Genomic DNA, 17,147 nt, shown 5'->3' with positions numbered 1-17,147 from the left:
AGCAGAGGAGCCGTGTGAATGCGGACGAAGGGCTGAGAGCCGAGGAGCAGTGTGAATGCGGACGAGGGGCCGAGAGCAGAGGAGCCGTGTGAATGCGGACGAGGGGCTGAGAGCAGAGGAGCCGTGTGAATGCGGACGAGGGGCTGAGCGCAGAGGAGCCGTGTGAATGCGGACGAGGGGCTGAGAGCAGAGGAGCAGTGTGAATGCGGGCGAAGGGCTGAGAGCAGAGGAGCCGTGTGAATGCGGACGAGGGGCTGAGAGCAGAGGAGCCGTGTGAATGCGGGCGAGGGGCTGAGCGCAGAGGAGCCGTGTGAATGCGGACGAGGGGCTGAGAGCAGAGGAGCCGTGTGAATGCAGAGGAGCAGTGTGAATGCGGGCGAGGGGCTGCGAGCCGAGGAGCAGTGTGAATGCGGGCGAAGGGCTGAGAGCAGAGGAGCCGTGTGAATGCGGGCGAAGGGCTGAGAGCAGAGGAGCCGTGTGAATGCGGGCGAAGGGCTGAGAGCAGAGGAGCCGTGTAAATGCGGGCGAAGGGCTGAGAGCAGAGGAGCCGTGTGAATGCGGGCGAAGGGCTGAGAGCAGAGGAGCCGTGTGAATGCGGACGAGGGGCTGAGAGCAGAGGAGCCGTGTGAATGCGGACGAAGGGCTGAGAGCAGAGGAGCCGTGTGAATGCGGGCGAGGGGCTGAGCGCAGAGGAGCCGTGTGAATGCGGACGAGGGGCTGAGAGCAGAGGAGCCGTGTGAATGCGGGCGAGGGGCTGAGAGCAGAGGAGCCGTGTGAATGCGGACGAAGGGCTGAGAGCAGAGGAGCCGTGTGAATGCGGGCGAGGGGCTGAGAGCAGAGGAGCCGTGTGAATGCGGGCGAAGGGCTGAGCGCAGAGGAGCCGTGTGAATGCGGGCGAAGGGCTGAGCGCAGAGGAGCCGTGTGAATGCGGGCGAGGGGCTGAGAGCAGAGGAGCCGTGTGAATGCGGGCGAAGGGCTGAGAGCAGAGGAGCCGTGTGAATGCGGACGAGGGGCTGAGCGCAGAGGAGCAGTGTGAATGCGGACGAGGGGCTGCGAGCCGAGGAGCCGTGTGAATGCGGGCGAGGGGCTGAGAGCAGAGGAGCCGTGTGAATGCGGACGAAGGGCTGAGAGCAGAGGAGCCGTGTGAATGCGGGCGAGGGGCTGAGAGCAGAGGAGCCGTGTGAATGCGGACGAAGGGCTGAGCGCAGAGGAGCCGTGTGAATGCGGACGAGGGGCTGAGAGCAGAGGAGCCGTGTGAATGCGGGCGAAGGGCTGAGCGCAGAGGAGCCGTGTGAATGCGGACGAGGGGCTGAGAGCAGAGGAGCCGTGTGAATGCGGACGAAGGGCTGAGAGCAGAGGAGCCGTGTGAATGCGGGCGAAGGGCTGAGCGCAGAGGAGCTGTGTGAATGCGGACGAGGGGCTGCGAGCCGAGGAGCCGTGTGAATGCGGGCGAGGGGCTGAGAGCAGAGGAGCCGTGTGAATGCGGACGAAGGGCTGAGAGCAGAGGAGCCGTGTGAATGCGGGCGAAGGGCTGAGCGCAGAGGAGCCGTGTGAATGCGGACGAGGGGCTGCGAGCAGAGGAGCCGTGTGAATGCGGGCGAGGGGCTGAGCGCAGAGGAGCAGTGTGAATGCGGGCGAGGGGCTGAGAGCAGAGGAGCCGTGTGAATGCGGGCGAAGGGCTGAGAGCAGAGGAGCCGTGTGAATGCCGGCGAAGGGCTGAGCGCAGAGGAGCCGTGTGAATGCGGACGAGGGGGCTGAGCGCAGAGGAGCCGTGTGAATGCGGACGAGGGGCCGAGAGCAGAGGAGCCGTGTGAATGCGGGCGAGGGGCCGAGAGCAGAGGAGCAGTGTGAATGCGGACGAGGGGCTGCGAGCAGAGGAGCCGTGTGAATGCGGGCGAAGGGCTGAGAGCAGAGGAGCCGTGTGAATGCGGGCGAAGGGCTGAGCGCAGAGGAGCCGTGTGAATGCGGACGAGGGGTCTGCGAGCCGAGGAGCAGTGTGAATGCGGGCGAAGGGCTGAGCGCAGAGGAGCCGTGTGAATGCGGACGAGGGGGCTGAGCGCAGAGGAGCCGTGTGAATGCGGGCGAAAGGGCTGAGAGCAGAGGAGCCGTGTGAATGCGGGCGAAGGGCTGAGCACAGAGGAGCCGTGTGAATGCGGACGAGGGGCTGCGAGCCGAGGAGCAGTGTGAATGCGGGCGAAGGGCTGAGAGCAGAGGAGCAGTGTGAATGCGGGCGAAGGGCCGAGAGCAGAGGAGCCGTGTGAATGCGGACGAGGGGGCTGCGAGCCGAGGAGCAGTGTGAATGCGGGCGAAGGGCTGAGAGCAGAGGAGCAGTGTGAATGCGGGCGAAGGGCTGAGAGCAGAGGAGCCGTGTGAATGCGGACGAGGGGCTGCGAGCCGAGGAGCCGTGTGAATGCAGAGGAGCAGTGTGAATGCGGACGAGGGGCTGAGAGCAGAGGAGCCGTGTGAATGCAGAGGAGCCGTGTGAATGCGGACGAGGGGCTGAGAGCAGAGGAGCCGTGTGAATGCAGAGGAGCAGTGTGAATGCGGGCGAAGGGCTGAGAGCAGAGGAGCCGTGTGAATGCGGGCGAAGGGCTGAGCGCAGAGGAGCCGTGTGAATGCGGACGAGGGGGCTGAGAGCAGAGGAGCAGTGTGAATGCGGACGAGGGGCTGAGAGCAGAGGAGCAGTGTGAATGCGGACGAGGGGCTGAGAGCAGAGGAGCAGTGTGAATGCGGGCGAAGGGCTGAGAGCAGAGGAGCAGTGTGAATGCGGACGAGGGGCTGAGAGCCGAGGAGCAGTGTGAATGCGGACGAGGGGCTGAGAGCAGAGGAGCAGTGTGAATGCGGACGAGGGGCTGAGAGCAGAGGAGCAGTGTGAATGCGGGCGAAGGGCTGAGAGCAGAGGAGCCGTGTGAATGCGGACGAGGGGGCTGCGAGCCGAGGAGCAGTGTGAATGCGGGCGAAGGGCTGAGAGCAGAGGAGCCGTGTGAATGCGGGCGAGGGGCTGAGAGCAGAGGAGCCGTGTGAATGCGGACGAGGGGCTGAGAGCAGAGGAGCCGTGTGAATGCGGACGAGGGGCCGAGAGCAGAGGAGCCGTGTGAATGCGGACGAGGGGGCTGCGAGCCGAGAAGCAGTGTGAATGCGGGCGAAGGGCTGAGAGCAGAGGAGCAGTGTGAATGCGGACGAGGGGCCGAGAGCAGAGGAGCCGTGTGAATGCGGACGAGGGGCCGAGAGCAGAGGAGCCGTGTGAATGCGGACGAGGGGCCGAGAGCAGAGGAGCCGTGTGAATGCGGACGAGGGGGCTGCGAGCCGAGGAGCAGTGTGAATGCGGGCGAAGGGCTGAGAGCAGAGGAGCAGTGTGAATGCGGGCGAAGGGCTGAGAGCAGAGGAGCAGTGTGAATGCGGACGAGGGGCTGAGAGCAGAGGAGCCGTGTGAATGCGGACGAGGGGCCGAGAGCAGAGGAGCCGTGTGAATGCGGACGAGGGGCCGAGAGCAGAGGAGCCGTGTGAATGCGGACGAGGGGGCTGCGAGCCGAGGAGCAGTGTGAATGCGGGCGAAGGGCTGAGAGCAGAGGAGCAGTGTGAATGCGGACGAGGGGCTGAGAGCAGAGGAGCTGTGTGAATGCGGGCGAGGGGGCTGCGAGCCGAGGAGCAGTGTGAATGCGGGCGAAGGGCTGAGAGCAGAGGAGCAGTGTGAATGCGGACGAGGGGCCGAGAGCAGAGGAGCTGTGTGAATGCGGACGAGGGGCTGAGAGCAGAGGAGCTGTGTGAATGCGGGCGAGGGGCCGAGAGCAGAGGAGCTGTGTGAATGCGGGCGAGGGGCTGAGCGCAGAGGAGCAGTGTGAATGCGGACGAGGGGCTGAGAGCAGAGGAGCCGTGTGAATGCGGGCGAGGGGCTGAGCGCAGAGGAGCAGTGTGAATGCGGGCGAGGGGCTGAGCGCAGAGGAGCAGTGTGAATGCGGCCCTATACGCTGCTCACGGGGAGTAAATCCACAGTTTCCCGCACTGCAGGGAATTAGCCCATGCATTCATACTTCTCACAGCTGAGGGTTTGTTACATTGTATCCACAATTCTCTGTGCTGATAGTTTGGTACAATGTATCAGTTTCCTATCACAGGTGTTCTAGACTGGATACAACTGTCACAAACCCTCTGCTGTGAGACTTACGGAGGGCAGGACGGGATTTCAGTGACGATGTTCCAGGGTTTTATTGGAATTTTTTCTTCTGGGAATAAAAACGAGAAACAATTTCCACTTCTGCCCCCAGAGGCCGCGGATCTACGGGGAGGACCTGGAAACAGGGCGGCACGGCACTGAACATGGGGGAGAAGAAGTGTCCACAGCAGCACAGAGGATCACAGGAGATAAATGTGCCAATCTTGTGGGCGGTCACAGTACACAGCTCTCAGCAGCACAGAGTGTTTCAGGAGAGGCAGCTGGTTTAGTGGGATGTCTCAGACTGAGGATGACGGTGCAGCACAGAGTATTTCAGCAATGGTGGCAGTGAGGACATTACCTGCAGGCGTACATATGATTCTTGCGGACGCTTCTTCGGAAGAACCCCTTGCAGCCGTCACAGCTGGACGCCCCGTAGTGCTTCCCCGTCGCTCGGTCTCCACAAATCGCGCACAAGGAGCCCACGCCGTTGCTGAGGGGCCCCGGGCTCCCCGACTCCACCGCTATTATCTCTGCAGGAGAGAACAGACAGCGTTACGTGTCGTGTGCGGGATCAGCGGCGCCATGATCAGCGGCGCCATGATCAGCGGCGGAGGGGATTGTGCATTTCCCCCACGCTGCCCCCAGTCGTCCGTGCAGAATGGGAGTTGTAGTTGTGCTGGAGATGGATATTATACCTTGTTCTACCTGCTGATCCGTCAGTAATGGAGCAGCTCGCCATGTAATACAACACAGCGCCCCCCAGAGGACAGAGCACTGAAGAACCAAGCAGTGGCAGACACCAGAGAGTGAAAGCACCCTAATCTACGGGACGGGTGACGAGTGCCGGTGACATCTCACGGCCACAGAGGAGGGCGTTCTCACACCATGAAGATCAGCCCGTTCACTGACTGCCAGCAGAGATATTACCGCAGCCGGCCCTTTAACCAGAAGAAGCCTGGAAATAAGGAGGCGCAGGGCATTGCGTCTGTCTGCGACCCGCCATCTCCGGGAGAAATCTGCACTTTATGGCGCCATTAAAATCCAACACCATAAATATAACTAATGGCCTCAAAGGTCGCAGGAGACGTCGGCGCCCACAGGAGGAGAGGGCGAGAAACCGCTGCACCCCTAACAGAGGAAAGGGGCCCGCCGCACCCGGTAACAGAGGAAAGGGGCCCGCCGCACCCAGTAACAGAGGAAAGGGGCCCCGCCGCACCCGGTAACAGAGGAAAGGGGCCCCGCCGCACCCGGTAACAGAGGAAAGGGGCCCCGCCGCACCCGGTAACAGAGGAAAGGGACCCCGCCGCACCCGGTAACAGAGGAAAGGGGCCTCACCACACCCGGTAACAGAGGAAAGAAGCCCCGCCGCACCCAGTAACAGAGGAAAGGGGCCCGCCGCACCCGGTAACAGAGGAAAGGGTCCCGCCGCACCCGGTAACAGAGGAAAGGGGCCTCACCACACCCGGTAACAGAGGAAAGGGGCCCCGCCGCACCCGGTAACAGAGGAAAGGGGCCTGCCGCACCCGGTAACAGAGGAAAGGGGCCCCGCCGCACCCGGTAACAGAGGAAAGGGGCCCGCCGCACCCGATAACAGAGGAAAGGGGCCCCGCCGCACCCGGTAACAGAGGAAAGGGGCCCGCCGCACCCGGTAACAGAGGAAAGGGGCCCCGCCGCACCCGGTAACAGAGGAAAGGGGCCCCGCCGCACCCCGTACAGAGGAAAGGGGCCCCACCACACCCGGTAACAGAGGAAAGGGGCCCCACCACACCCGGTAACAGAGGAAAGGGGCTCCGCCACACCCGGTAACAGAGGAAAGGGGCCCGCCGCACCCCGATACAGAGGGAAGGGGCCCCAGTCCGTTCCACACAATCCGTAGGAAAGGGGTCCCACCGCACCCGGTAACAGAGGAAAGTGGCCCCGCCGCACCCGATAACAGAGGAAAGTGGCCCCGCCGCACCCGATAACAAAGGAAATGGGCCCCGCCGCACCCGGTAACAGAGGAAAGGGGCCCCTCCGCACCCGGTAACAGAGGAAAGGGGCCCCGCCGCACCCGGTAACAGAGGAAAGGGGCCCCGCCGCACCCCGTACAGAGGAAAGGGGCCCGCCGCACCCGGTAACAGAGGAAAGGGGCCTCACCACACCCGGTAACAGAGGAAAGGGGCCTCACCACACCCGGTAACAGAGGAAAGGGGCCCCGCCGCACCCGGTAACAGAGGAAAGGGGCCCCGCCGCACCCGGTAACAGAGGAAAGGGGCCCGCCGCACCCGATAACAAAGGAAATGGGCCCCGCCGCACCCGATAACAAAGGAAATGGGCCCCTCCGCACCCGGTAACAGAGGAAAGGGGCCCCGCCGCACCCGGTAACAGAGGAAAGGGGCCCCGCCGCACCCGGTAACAGAGGAAAGGGGCCCCGCCGCACCCGGTAACAGAGGAAAGGGGCCCCGCCGCACCCGGTAACAGAGGAAAGGGGCCCCGCCGCACCCGGTAACAGAGGAAAGGGGCCTGCCGCACCCGGTAACAGAGGAAAGGGGCTCCGCCGCACCCGGTAACAGAGGAAAGGGGCTCCGCCGCACCCGGTAACAGAGGAAAGGGGCCCCGCCGCACCCGGTAACAGAGGAAAGGGGCCCCGCCGCACCCGGTAACAGAGGAAAGGGGCCCCGCCGCACCCGGTAACAGAGGAAAGGGGCCCCGCCGCACCCGGTAACAGAGGAAAGGGGCCCCGCCGCACCCGGTAACAGAGGAAAGGGGCCCCGCCGCACCCGGTAACAGAGGAAAGGGGCCCCGCCGCACCCCGTACAGAGGAAAGGGGCCCCGCCACACCCGGTAACAGAGGAAAGGGGCCCCGCCGCACCCGGTAACAGAGGAAAGGGGCCCACCGCACCCGGTAACAGAGGAAAGGGGCCCCGCCGCACCCGGTAACAGAGGAAAGGGGCCCCGCCGCACCCCGTACAGAGGAAAGGGGCCCCTCCACACCCGGTAACAGAGGAAAGGGGCCCCACCACACCCGGTAACAGAGGAAAGGGGCTCCGCCACACCCGGTAACAGAGGAAAGGGGCCCGCCGCACCCCTATACAGAGGAAAGGGGCCCACCGCACCCGGTAACAGAGGAAAGGGGCTCCGCCACACCCGGTAACAGAGGAAAGGGGCCCGCCGCACCCCTATACAGAGGGAAGGGGCCCCAGTCCGTTCCACACAATCCGTAGGAAAGGGGTCCCACCGCACCCGGTAACAGAGGAAAGTGGCCCCGCCGCACCCGATAACAGAGGAAAGTGGCCCCGCCGCACCCGATAACAAAGGAAATGGGGCCCCGCCGCACCCGGTAACAGAGGAAAGGGGCCCCTCCGCACCCGGTAACAGAGGAAAGGGGCCCCTCCGCACCCGGTAACAGAGGAAAGGGGCCCCGCCGCACCCGATAACAAAGGAAATGGGCTCCGCCGCACCCGGTAACAGAGGAAAGGGGCCCCGCCGCACCCGGTAACAGAGGAAAGGGGCCCCGCCGCACCCGGTAACAGAGGAAAGGGGCCCCGCCGCACCCGGTAACAGAGGAAAGGGGCCCCGCCGCACCCGGTAACAGAGGAAAGGGGCCCACCGCACCCGGTAACAGAGGAAAGGGGCCCCGCCGCACCCGGTAACAGAGGAAAGGGGCCCCGCCGCACCCCGTACAGAGGAAAGGGGCCCCGCCACACCCGGTAACAGAGGAAAGGGGCCCCGCCGCACCCGGTAACAGAGGAAAGGGGCCCCGCCGCACCCGGTAACAGAGGAAAGGGGCCCACCGCACCCGGTAACAGAGGAAAGGGGCCCCGCCGCACCCGGTAACAGAGGAAAGGGGCCCCGCCGCACCCCGTACAGAGGAAAGGGGCCCCACCACACCCGGTAACAGAGGAAAGGGGCCCCACCACACCCGGTAACAGAGGAAAGGGGCTCCGCCACACCCGGTAACAGAGGAAAGGGGCCCGCCGCACCCCTATACAGAGGAAAGGGGCCCACCGCACCCGGTAACAGAGGAAAGGTGCTCCGCCACACCCGGTAACAGAGGAAAGGGGCCCGCCGCACCCCTATACAGAGGGAAGGGGCCCCAGTCCGTTCCACACAATCCGTAGGAAAGGGGTCCCACCGCACCCGGTAACAGAGGAAAGTGGCCCCGCCGCACCCGATAACAGAGGAAAGTGGCCCCGCCGCACCCGATAACAAAGGAAATGGGCCCCGCCGCACCCGGTAACAGAGGAAAGGGGCCCCTCCGCACCCGGTAACAGAGGAAAGGGGCCCCTCCGCACCCGGTAACAGAGGAAAGGGGCCCCGCCGCACCCGATAACAAAGGAAATGGGCCCCGCCGCACCCGGTAACAGAGGAAAGGGGCCCCTCCGCACCCGGTAACAGAGGAAAGGGGCCCCTCCGCACCCGGTAACAGAGGAAAGGGGCCCCGCCGCACCCGGTAACAGAGGAAAGGGGCCCCGCCGCACCCGGTAACAGAGGAAAGGGGCCCCGCCGCACCCCGTACAGAGGAAAGGGGCCCCGCCGCACCCGGTAAGAGGAAAGGGGCCCCGCCGCACCCGGTAACAGAGGAAAGGGGCCCCGCCGCACCCGGTAACAGAGGAAAGGTACTCCTATACAGAGTGAAGAGGCCCCAGGCCGTTCCACACAATCCAGAGGAAAGGGGTCCCGTCCCCGCAGGACCCCTGTCGTCTGTACTCACAGATCTCTCGTGTGAATGAGCCCCACTAGGAGGAATGGTGCTGATGACCCCAGACCTCTCTGATGACCCCTGACCTGTCTTCACTGCAGAGAATGTGCAAACCAGAACATAAATGTGGCGGCCGGGGGGTCTATCAGCCTTGTGCTCTTACTTGAGCCATTTTCTGCTCGTATCTCCGCCGTCCGGCGACATTTCTCACACATCTGATATTCTCCACACGAGACGACCGCAAAAACCGTAACTGATTAACTCCAACCGCAAATAATACAAAGTAACGTGACCCCGCAGCGGCGAGAAGACAGCGCGCCCCCCGCACCCTCCGCCGCTATCTGTCATGTATTTACTCACATTACACAACGCGCTGCTGTCCTGGACATCTGCCATCTATAGGGGGCGCTATCCATACAGAGTTATAGACAGGGCGGGGTCCGACCGCTGAGACCCCACTAAGAATAGGAGCACCAGAACCCCCCTCTAGTGATCAGCAACCCCATCACCTGGGACACCGCGACTATCTGATGTCAGAAAATGTACAATAAGCGCCACAATGTCATCATTTACTTTGGGTTTCACTCAGTGAAAGACTCGTTACTGATGACTGATCCTCTGTATACAGGGAGCTCCCCCTAGTGGGGACTGCAGACAGACTCTTATCATGTATCTCTGTATACAGGGAGCTCCCCCTAGTGGTGGCTGCTGACAGAATCTTATCATGTACCTCTGTATACAGGGAGCTCCCCCTAGTGGTGGCTGCAGACTGGATCTTATCATGTATCTCTGTATACAGGGACCCCCCCCCCCTAGTGGTGGCTGCAGACAGAATCTTATCATGTATCTCTGTATACAGGGAGCTCCCCCTAGTGGTGGCTGCAGACAGGATCTTATCATGTATCTCTGTATACAGGGAGCTCCCCCTAGTGGTGGCTGCAGACAGGATCTTATCATGTTATCATCTTATCATCCAATTGGAAGAGTGTTTCCAGTGGGGCACCACAAGGCTCTGTCCTTGCCCAGTGTTGTTCAACATTTTTATAAATGATCTAGATAAGGGAGCTGAAGGTAAACTAATCATACCTGCAGGTTATGTAAAGCTAGGAGGGATAGCTAATACTAGAGAAGACTGAGAAAGGATTCAGAAGGATCTAGATAAGCTTGGACAATGAGCAGCGACTAATAAAATGATATTTAACAGGGTGAAATGCAAGATCCTACATCTGGGCAAGAAAAAAGAAAATCACATCTACAGAATGGGAGGAAAAGAACAAAGCAACAGCAAGTATGAAAAAGACTTGGGTATACTAATAGCTCACAGACTGTACAGGAGTCAACAGTGTGATGCGGCAGCAAAAAAGGCAAACACAGTTCTGGGATGTATGAAGAGAAGCATCGAGTCTAGATCACGTGAAGTCATTATCCCCTCTACTCCTCCTTGGTCAGACCTCATCTGGATACTGTGTCCAGTTCTGGGAGGTATTAGGAGAAGCATAGAGTCTAGATCAAGTGAAGTCATTATCCCCTCTACTCCTCCTTGGTCAGACCTCATCTGGATACTGTGTCCAGTTCTGGGAGGTATTAGGAGAAGCATAGAGTCTAGATCAAGTGAAGTCATTATCCCCTCTACTCCTCCTTGGTCAGACCTCATCTGGATACTGTGTCCAGTTCTGGGAGGTATTAGGAGAAGCATAGAGTCTAGATCACGTGAAGTAATTATCTCCTCTACTCCTCCTTGGTCAGACCTCATCTGGATACTGTGTCCAGTTCTGGGAGGTATTAGGAGAAGCATAGAGTCTAGATCACGTGAAGTCATTATCCCCTCTACTCCTCCTTGGTCAGACCTCATCTGGATACTGTGCCCAGTTCTGGGAGGTATTAGGAGAAGCATAGAGTCTAGATCACGTGAAGTAATTATCCCCTCTACTCCTCCTTGGTCAGACCTCATCTGGATACTGTGTCCAGTTCTGGGAGGTATTAGGAGAAGCATAGAGTCTAGATCACATGAAGTAATTATCCCTCTACTCCTCCTTGGTCAGTCCTCATCTGGATACTGTGTCCAGTTCTGGGAGGTATTAGGAGAAGCATAGAGTCTAGATCACATGAAGTAATTATCCCTCTACTCCTCCTTGGTCAGACCTCATCTGGATACTGTGTCCAGTTCTGGGAGGTATTAGGAGAAGCATAGAGTCTAGATCACATGAAGTAATTATCCCTCTACTCCTCCTTGGTCAGACCTCATCTGGATACTGTGTCCAGTTCTGGGAGGTATTAGGAGAAGCATAGAGTCTAGATCACGTGAAGTAATTATCCCCTCTACTCCTCCTTGGTCAGATCTCATCTGGATACTGTGTCCAGTTCTGGGAGGTATTAGGAGAAGCATAGAGTCTAGATCACGTGAAGTAATTATCCCCTCTACTCCTCCTTGGTCAGACCTCATCTGGATACTGTGTCCAGTTCTGGGAGGTATTAGGAGAAGCATAGAGTCTAGATCACGTGAAGTCATTATCCCCTCTACTCCTCCTTGGTCAGATCTCATCTGGATACTGTGTCCAGTTCTGGGAGGTATTAAGAGAAGCATAGAGTCTAGATCACGTGAAGTCATTGTCCCTCTACTCCTCCTTGGTCAGATCTCATCTAGATACTGTGTCCAGTTCTGGGAGGTATTAGGAGAAGCATAGAGTCTAGATCACGTGAAGTAATTATCCCCTCTACTCCTCCTTGGTCAGACCTCATCTAGATACTGTGTCCAGTTCTGGGAGGTATTAGGAGAAGCATAGAGTCTAGATCACGTGAAGTCATTATCCCCTCTACTCCTCCTTGGCCAGATCTCATCTGGATACTGTGTCCAGTTCTGGGAGGTATTAGGAGAAGCATAGAGTCTAGATCACGTGAAGTAATTATCCCCTCTACTCCTCCTTGGTCAGACCTCATCTGGATACTGTGTCCAGTTCTGGGAGGTATTAGGAGAAGCATAGAGTCTAGATCACGTGAAGTAATTATCCTCCTCTACTCCTCCTTGGTCAGACCTCATCTGGATACTGTGTCCAGTTCTGGGAGGTATTAGGAGAAGCATAGAGTCTAGATCACGTGAAGTAATTATCCTCCTCTACTCCTCCTTGGTCAGACCTCATCTGGATACGGTGTCCAGTTCTGGGAGGTATTAGGAGAAGCATAGAGTCTAGATCACGTGAAGTCATTATCCCCCTCTACTCCTCCTTGGTCAGACCTCATCTGGATACTGTGTCCAGTTCTGGGAGGTATTAGGAGAAGCATAGAGTCTAGATCACGTGAAGTAATTATCCCCTCTACTCCTCCTTGGTCAGACCTCATCTGGATACTGTGTCCAGTTCTGGGAGGTATTAGGAGAAGCATAGAGTCTAGATCACGTGAAGTAATTATCCCCTCTACTCCTCCTTAGTCAGACCTCATCTGGATACTGTGTCCAGTTCTGGGAGGTATTAGGAGAAGCATAGAGTCTAGATCACGTGAAGTAATTATCCCCCTTTACTCCTCCTTGGTCAGACCTCATCTGGATACTGTGTCCAGTTCTGGGAGGTATTAGGAGAAGCATAGAGTCTAGATCACTTGTAGTCATTATCCTCCTCTACTCCTCCTTGGTCAGACCTCATCTGGATACTGCGTCCAGTTCTGGGAGGTATAAGGAGAAGCATAGAGTCTAGATCACGTGAAGTCATTATCCCCTCTACTCCTCCTTGGTCAGACCTCATCTGGATACTGTGTCCAGTTCTGGGAGGTATTAGGAGAAGCATAGAGTCTAGATCACGTGAAGTAATTATCCCCTCTACTCCTCCTTGGTCAGATCTCATCTGGATACTGTGTCCAGTTCTGGGAGGTATTAGGAGAAGCATAGAGTCTAGATCAAGTGAAGTCATTATCCCCTCTACTCCTCCTTGGTCAGACCTCATCTGGATACTGTGTCCAGTTCTGGGAGGTATTAGGAGAAGCATAGAGTCTAGATCACGTGAAGTAATTATCTCCTCTACTCCTCCTTGGTCAGACCTCATCTGGATACTGTGTCCAGTTCTGGGAGGTATTAGGAGAAGCATAGAGTCTAGATCACGTGAAGTCATTAGCCCCTCTACTCCTCCTTGGTCAGACCTCATCTGGATACTGTGTCCAGTTCTGGGAGGTATTAGGAGAAGCATAGAGTCTAGATCACGTGAAGTAATTATCCCCTCTACTCCTCCTTGGTCAGACCTCATCTGGATACTGTGTCCAGTTCTGGGAGGTATTAGGAGAAGCATAGAGTCTAGATCACGTGAAGTCATTATCCCCTCTACTCCTCCTTGGTCAGATCTCATCTGGATACTGTGTCCAGTTCTGGGAGGTATTAGGAGAAGCATAGAGTCTAGATCACGTGAAGTCATTGTCCCTCTACTCCTCCTTGGTCAGATCTCATCTAGATACTGTGTCCAGTTCTGGGAGGTATTAGGAGAAGCATAGAGTCTAGATCACGTGAAGTAATTATCCCCTCTACTCCTCCTTGGTCAGACCTCATCTAGATACTGTGTCCAGTTCTGGGAGGTATTAGGAGAAGCATAGAGTCTAGATCACGTGAAGTCATTATCCCCTCTACTCCTCCTTGGTCAGATCTCATCTGGATACTGTGTCCAGTTCTGGGAGGTATTAGGAGAAGCATAGAGTCTAGATCACGTGAAGTAATTATCCCCTCTACTCCTCCTTGGTCAGACCTCATCTGGATACTGTGTCCAGTTCTGGGAGGTATTAGGAGAAGCATAGAGTCTAGATCACGTGAAGTAATTATCCTCCTCTACTCCTCCTTGGTCAGACCTCATCTGGATACTGTGTCCAGTTCTGGGAGGTATTAGGAGAAGCATAGAGTCTAGATCACGTGAAGTCATTATCCCCCTCTACTCCTCCTTGGTCAGACCTCATCTGGATACTGTGTCCAGTTCTGGGAGGTATTAGGAGAAGCATAGAGTCTAGATCACGTGAAGTCATTATCCTTCTCTACTCCTCCTTGGTCAGACCTCATCTGGATACTGTGTCCAGTTCTGGGAGGTATTAGGAGAAGCATAGAGTCTAGATCACGTGAAGTCATTATCCTTCTCTACTCCTCCTTGGTCAGACCTCATCTGGATACTGTGTCCAGTTCTGGGAGGTATTAGGAGAAGCATAGAGTCTAGATCACGTGAAGTCATTATCCCCTCTACTCCTCCTTGGTCAGACCTCATCTGGATACTGTGTCCAGTTCTGGGAGGTATTAGGAGAAGCATAGAGTCTAGATCATGTGAAGTCATTATCCCCTCTACTCCTCCTTGGTCAGACCTCATCTGGATACTGTGTCCAGTTCTGGGAGGTATTAGGAGAAGCATAGAGTCTAGATCACGTGAAGTCATTATCCCCTCTACTCCTCCTTGGTCAGACCTCATCTGGATACTGTGTCCAGTTCTGGGAGGTATTAGGAGAAGCATAGAGTCTAGATCACGTGAAGTCATTATCCTCCTCTACTCCTCCTTGGTCAGACCTCATCTGGATACTGTGTCCAGTTCTGGGAGGTATTAGGAGAAGCATAGAGTCTAGATCACGTGAAGTAATTATCCCCTCTACTCCTCCTTGGTCAGACCTCATCTGGATACTGTGTCCAGTTCTGGGAGGTATTAGGAGAAGCATAGAGTCTAGATCACGTGAAGTAATTATCCCCCTTTACTCCTCCTTGGTCAGACCTCATCTGGATACTGTGTCCAGTTCTGGGAGGTATTAGGAGAAGCATAGAGTCTAGATCACTTGTAGTCATTATCCTCCTCTACTCCTCCTTGGTCAGACCTCATCTGGATACTGCGTCCAGTTCTGGGAGGTATTAGGAGAAGCATAGAGTCTAGATCACGTGAAGTCATTATCCCCTCTACTCCTCCTTGGTCAGACCTCATCTGGATACTGTGTCCAGTTCTGGGAGGTATTAGGAGAAGCATAGAGTCTAGATCACGTGAAGTCATTATCCCCTCTACTCCTCCTTGGTCAGACCTCATCTGGATACTGTGTCCAGTTCTGGGAGGTATTAGGAGAAGCATAGAGTCTAGATCACGTGAAGTAATTATCCCCTCTACTCCTCCTTGGTCAGATCTCATCTGGATACTGTGTCCAGTTCTGGGAGGTATTAGGAGAAGCATAGAGTCTAGATCAAGTGAAGTCATTATCCCCTCTACTCCTCCTTGGTCAGACCTCATCTGGATACTGTGTCCAGTTCTGGGAGGTATTAGGAGAAGCATAGAGTCTAGATCACGTGAAGTCATTATCCCCTCTACTCCTCCTTGGTCAGACCTCATCTGGATACTGTGTCCAGTTCTGGGAGGTATTAGGAGAAGCATAGAGTCTAGATCAAGTGAAGTCATTATCCCCTCTACTCCTCCTTGGTCAGACCTCATCTGGATACTGTGCCCAGTTCTGGGAGGTATTAGGAGAAGCATAGAGTCTAGATCACGTGAAGTAATTATCCCCTCTACTCCTCCTTGGTCAGACCTCATCTGGATACTGTGTCCAGTTCTGGGAGGTATTAGGAGAAGCATAGAGTCTAGATCACATGAAGTAATTATCCCTCTACTCCTCCTTGGTCAGTCCTCATCTGGATACTGTGTCCAGTTCTGGGAGGTATTAGGAGAAGCATAGAGTCTAGATCACATGAAGTAATTATCCCTCTACTCCTCCTTGGTCAGACCTCATCTGGATACTGTGTCCAGTTCTGGGAGGTATTAGGAGAAGCATAGAGTCTAGATCACATGAAGTAATTATCCCTCTACTCCTCCTTGGTCAGACCTCATCTGGATACTGTGTCCAGTTCTGGGAGGTATTAGGAGAAGCATAGAGTCTAGATCACGTGAAGTCATTGTCCCTCTACTCCTCCTTGGTCAGATCTCATCTAGATACTGTGTCCAGTTCTGGGAGGTATTAGGAGAAGCATAGAGTCTAGATCACGTGAAGTAATTATCCCCTCTACTCCTCCTTGGTCAGACCTCATCTAGATACTGTGTCCAGTTCTGGGAGGTATTAGGAGAAGCATAGAGTCTAGATCACGTGAAGTCATTATCCCCTCTACTCCTCCTTGGTCAGATCTCATCTGGATACTGTGTCCAGTTCTGGGAGGTATTAGGAGAAGCATAGAGTCTAGATCACGTGAAGTAATTATCCCCTCTACTCCTCCTTGGTCAGACCTCATCTGGATACTGTGTCCAGTTCTGGGAGGTATTAGGAGAAGCATAGAGTCTAGATCACGTGAAGTAATTATCCTCCTCTACTCCTCCTTGGTCAGACCTCATCTGGATACTGTGTCCAGTTCTTCGAGGTATTAGGAGAAGCATAGAGTCTAGATCACGTGAAGTCATTATCCCCCTCTACTCCTCCTTGGTCAGACCTCATCTGGATACTGTGTCCAGTTCTGGGAGGTATTAGGAGAAGCATAGAGTCTAGATCACGTGAAGTCATTATCCTTCTCTACTCCTCCTTGGTCAGACCTCATCTGGATACTGTGTCCAGTTCTGGGAGGTATTAGGAGAAGCATAGAGTCTAGATCACGTGAAGTCATTATCCCCTCTACTCCTCCTTGGTCAGACCTCATCTGGATACTGTGTCCAGTTCTGGGAGGTATTAGGAGAAGCATAGAGTCTAGATCACGTGAAGTCATTATCCCCTCTACTCCTCCTTGGTCAGACCTCATCTGGATACTGTGTCCAGTTCTGGGAGGTATTAGGAGAAGCATAGAGTCTAGATCACGTGAAGTCATTATCCTCCTCTACTCCTCCTTGGTCAGACCTCATCTGGATACTGTGTCCAGTTCTGGGAGGTATTAGGAGAAGCATAGAGTCTAGATCACGTGAAGTAATTATCCCCCTTTACTCCTCCTTGGTCAGACCTCATCTGGATACTGTGTCCAGTTCTGGGAGGTATTAGGAGAAGCATAGAGTCTAGATCACTTGTAGTCATTATCCTCCTCTACTCCTCCTTGGTCAGACCTCATCTGGATACTGCGTCCAGTTCTGGGAGGTATTAGGAGAAGCATAGAGTCTAGATCACGTGAAGTCATTATCCCCTCTACTCCTCCTTGGTCAGACCTCATCTGGATACTGTGTCCAGTTCTGGGAGGTATTAGGAGAAGCATAGAGTCTAGATCACGTGAAGTAATTATCCCCTCTACTCCTCCTTGGTCAGATCTCATCTGGATACTGTGTCCAGTTCTGGGAGGTATTAGGAGAAGCATAGAGTCTAGATCACGTGAAGTAATTATCCTCCTCTACTCCTCCTTGGTCAGACCTCATCTGGTACTGTGTC

General features: G+C 56.0%; 1 protein-coding gene across 2 annotated transcripts in view; it reads right to left on the bottom strand.

Annotated features, from left to right (window-relative positions):
- Positions 1-17,147, bottom strand: part of LOC141175914 (hepatocyte nuclear factor 4-beta-like) — a 99,984-nt gene that overhangs the window by 76,029 nt on the left and 6,808 nt on the right. The window contains exons 1-2 of one of the 2 annotated variants that reach the window (XM_073659912.1): positions 9,001-9,067; positions 4,515-4,686 (exon numbers count right to left, since the gene is read on the bottom strand). In XM_073659912.1, coding sequence (XP_073516013.1) covers positions 4,515-4,686; positions 9,001-9,052 — 224 coding nt within the window. In that variant the 5' untranslated portion in view covers positions 9,053-9,067. Of the gene's footprint in view, positions 1-4,514; positions 4,687-9,000; positions 9,068-17,147 lie in introns of those variants that run through there. The other variant, XM_073659911.1, reaches the window with a different exon arrangement.

Source organism: Phyllobates terribilis, unplaced genomic scaffold (assembly GCF_046119375.1).
Source record: "Phyllobates terribilis strain yellow unplaced genomic scaffold, ASM4611937v1 Scaffold_14__1_contigs__length_39327217, whole genome shotgun sequence".
Taxonomy (NCBI): Eukaryota; Metazoa; Chordata; class Amphibia; order Anura; family Dendrobatidae; genus Phyllobates; species Phyllobates terribilis.
The sequence above is the reverse complement of the archived record's forward strand: the minus strand, read 5'-3'. Positions and strand labels throughout refer to the sequence as shown.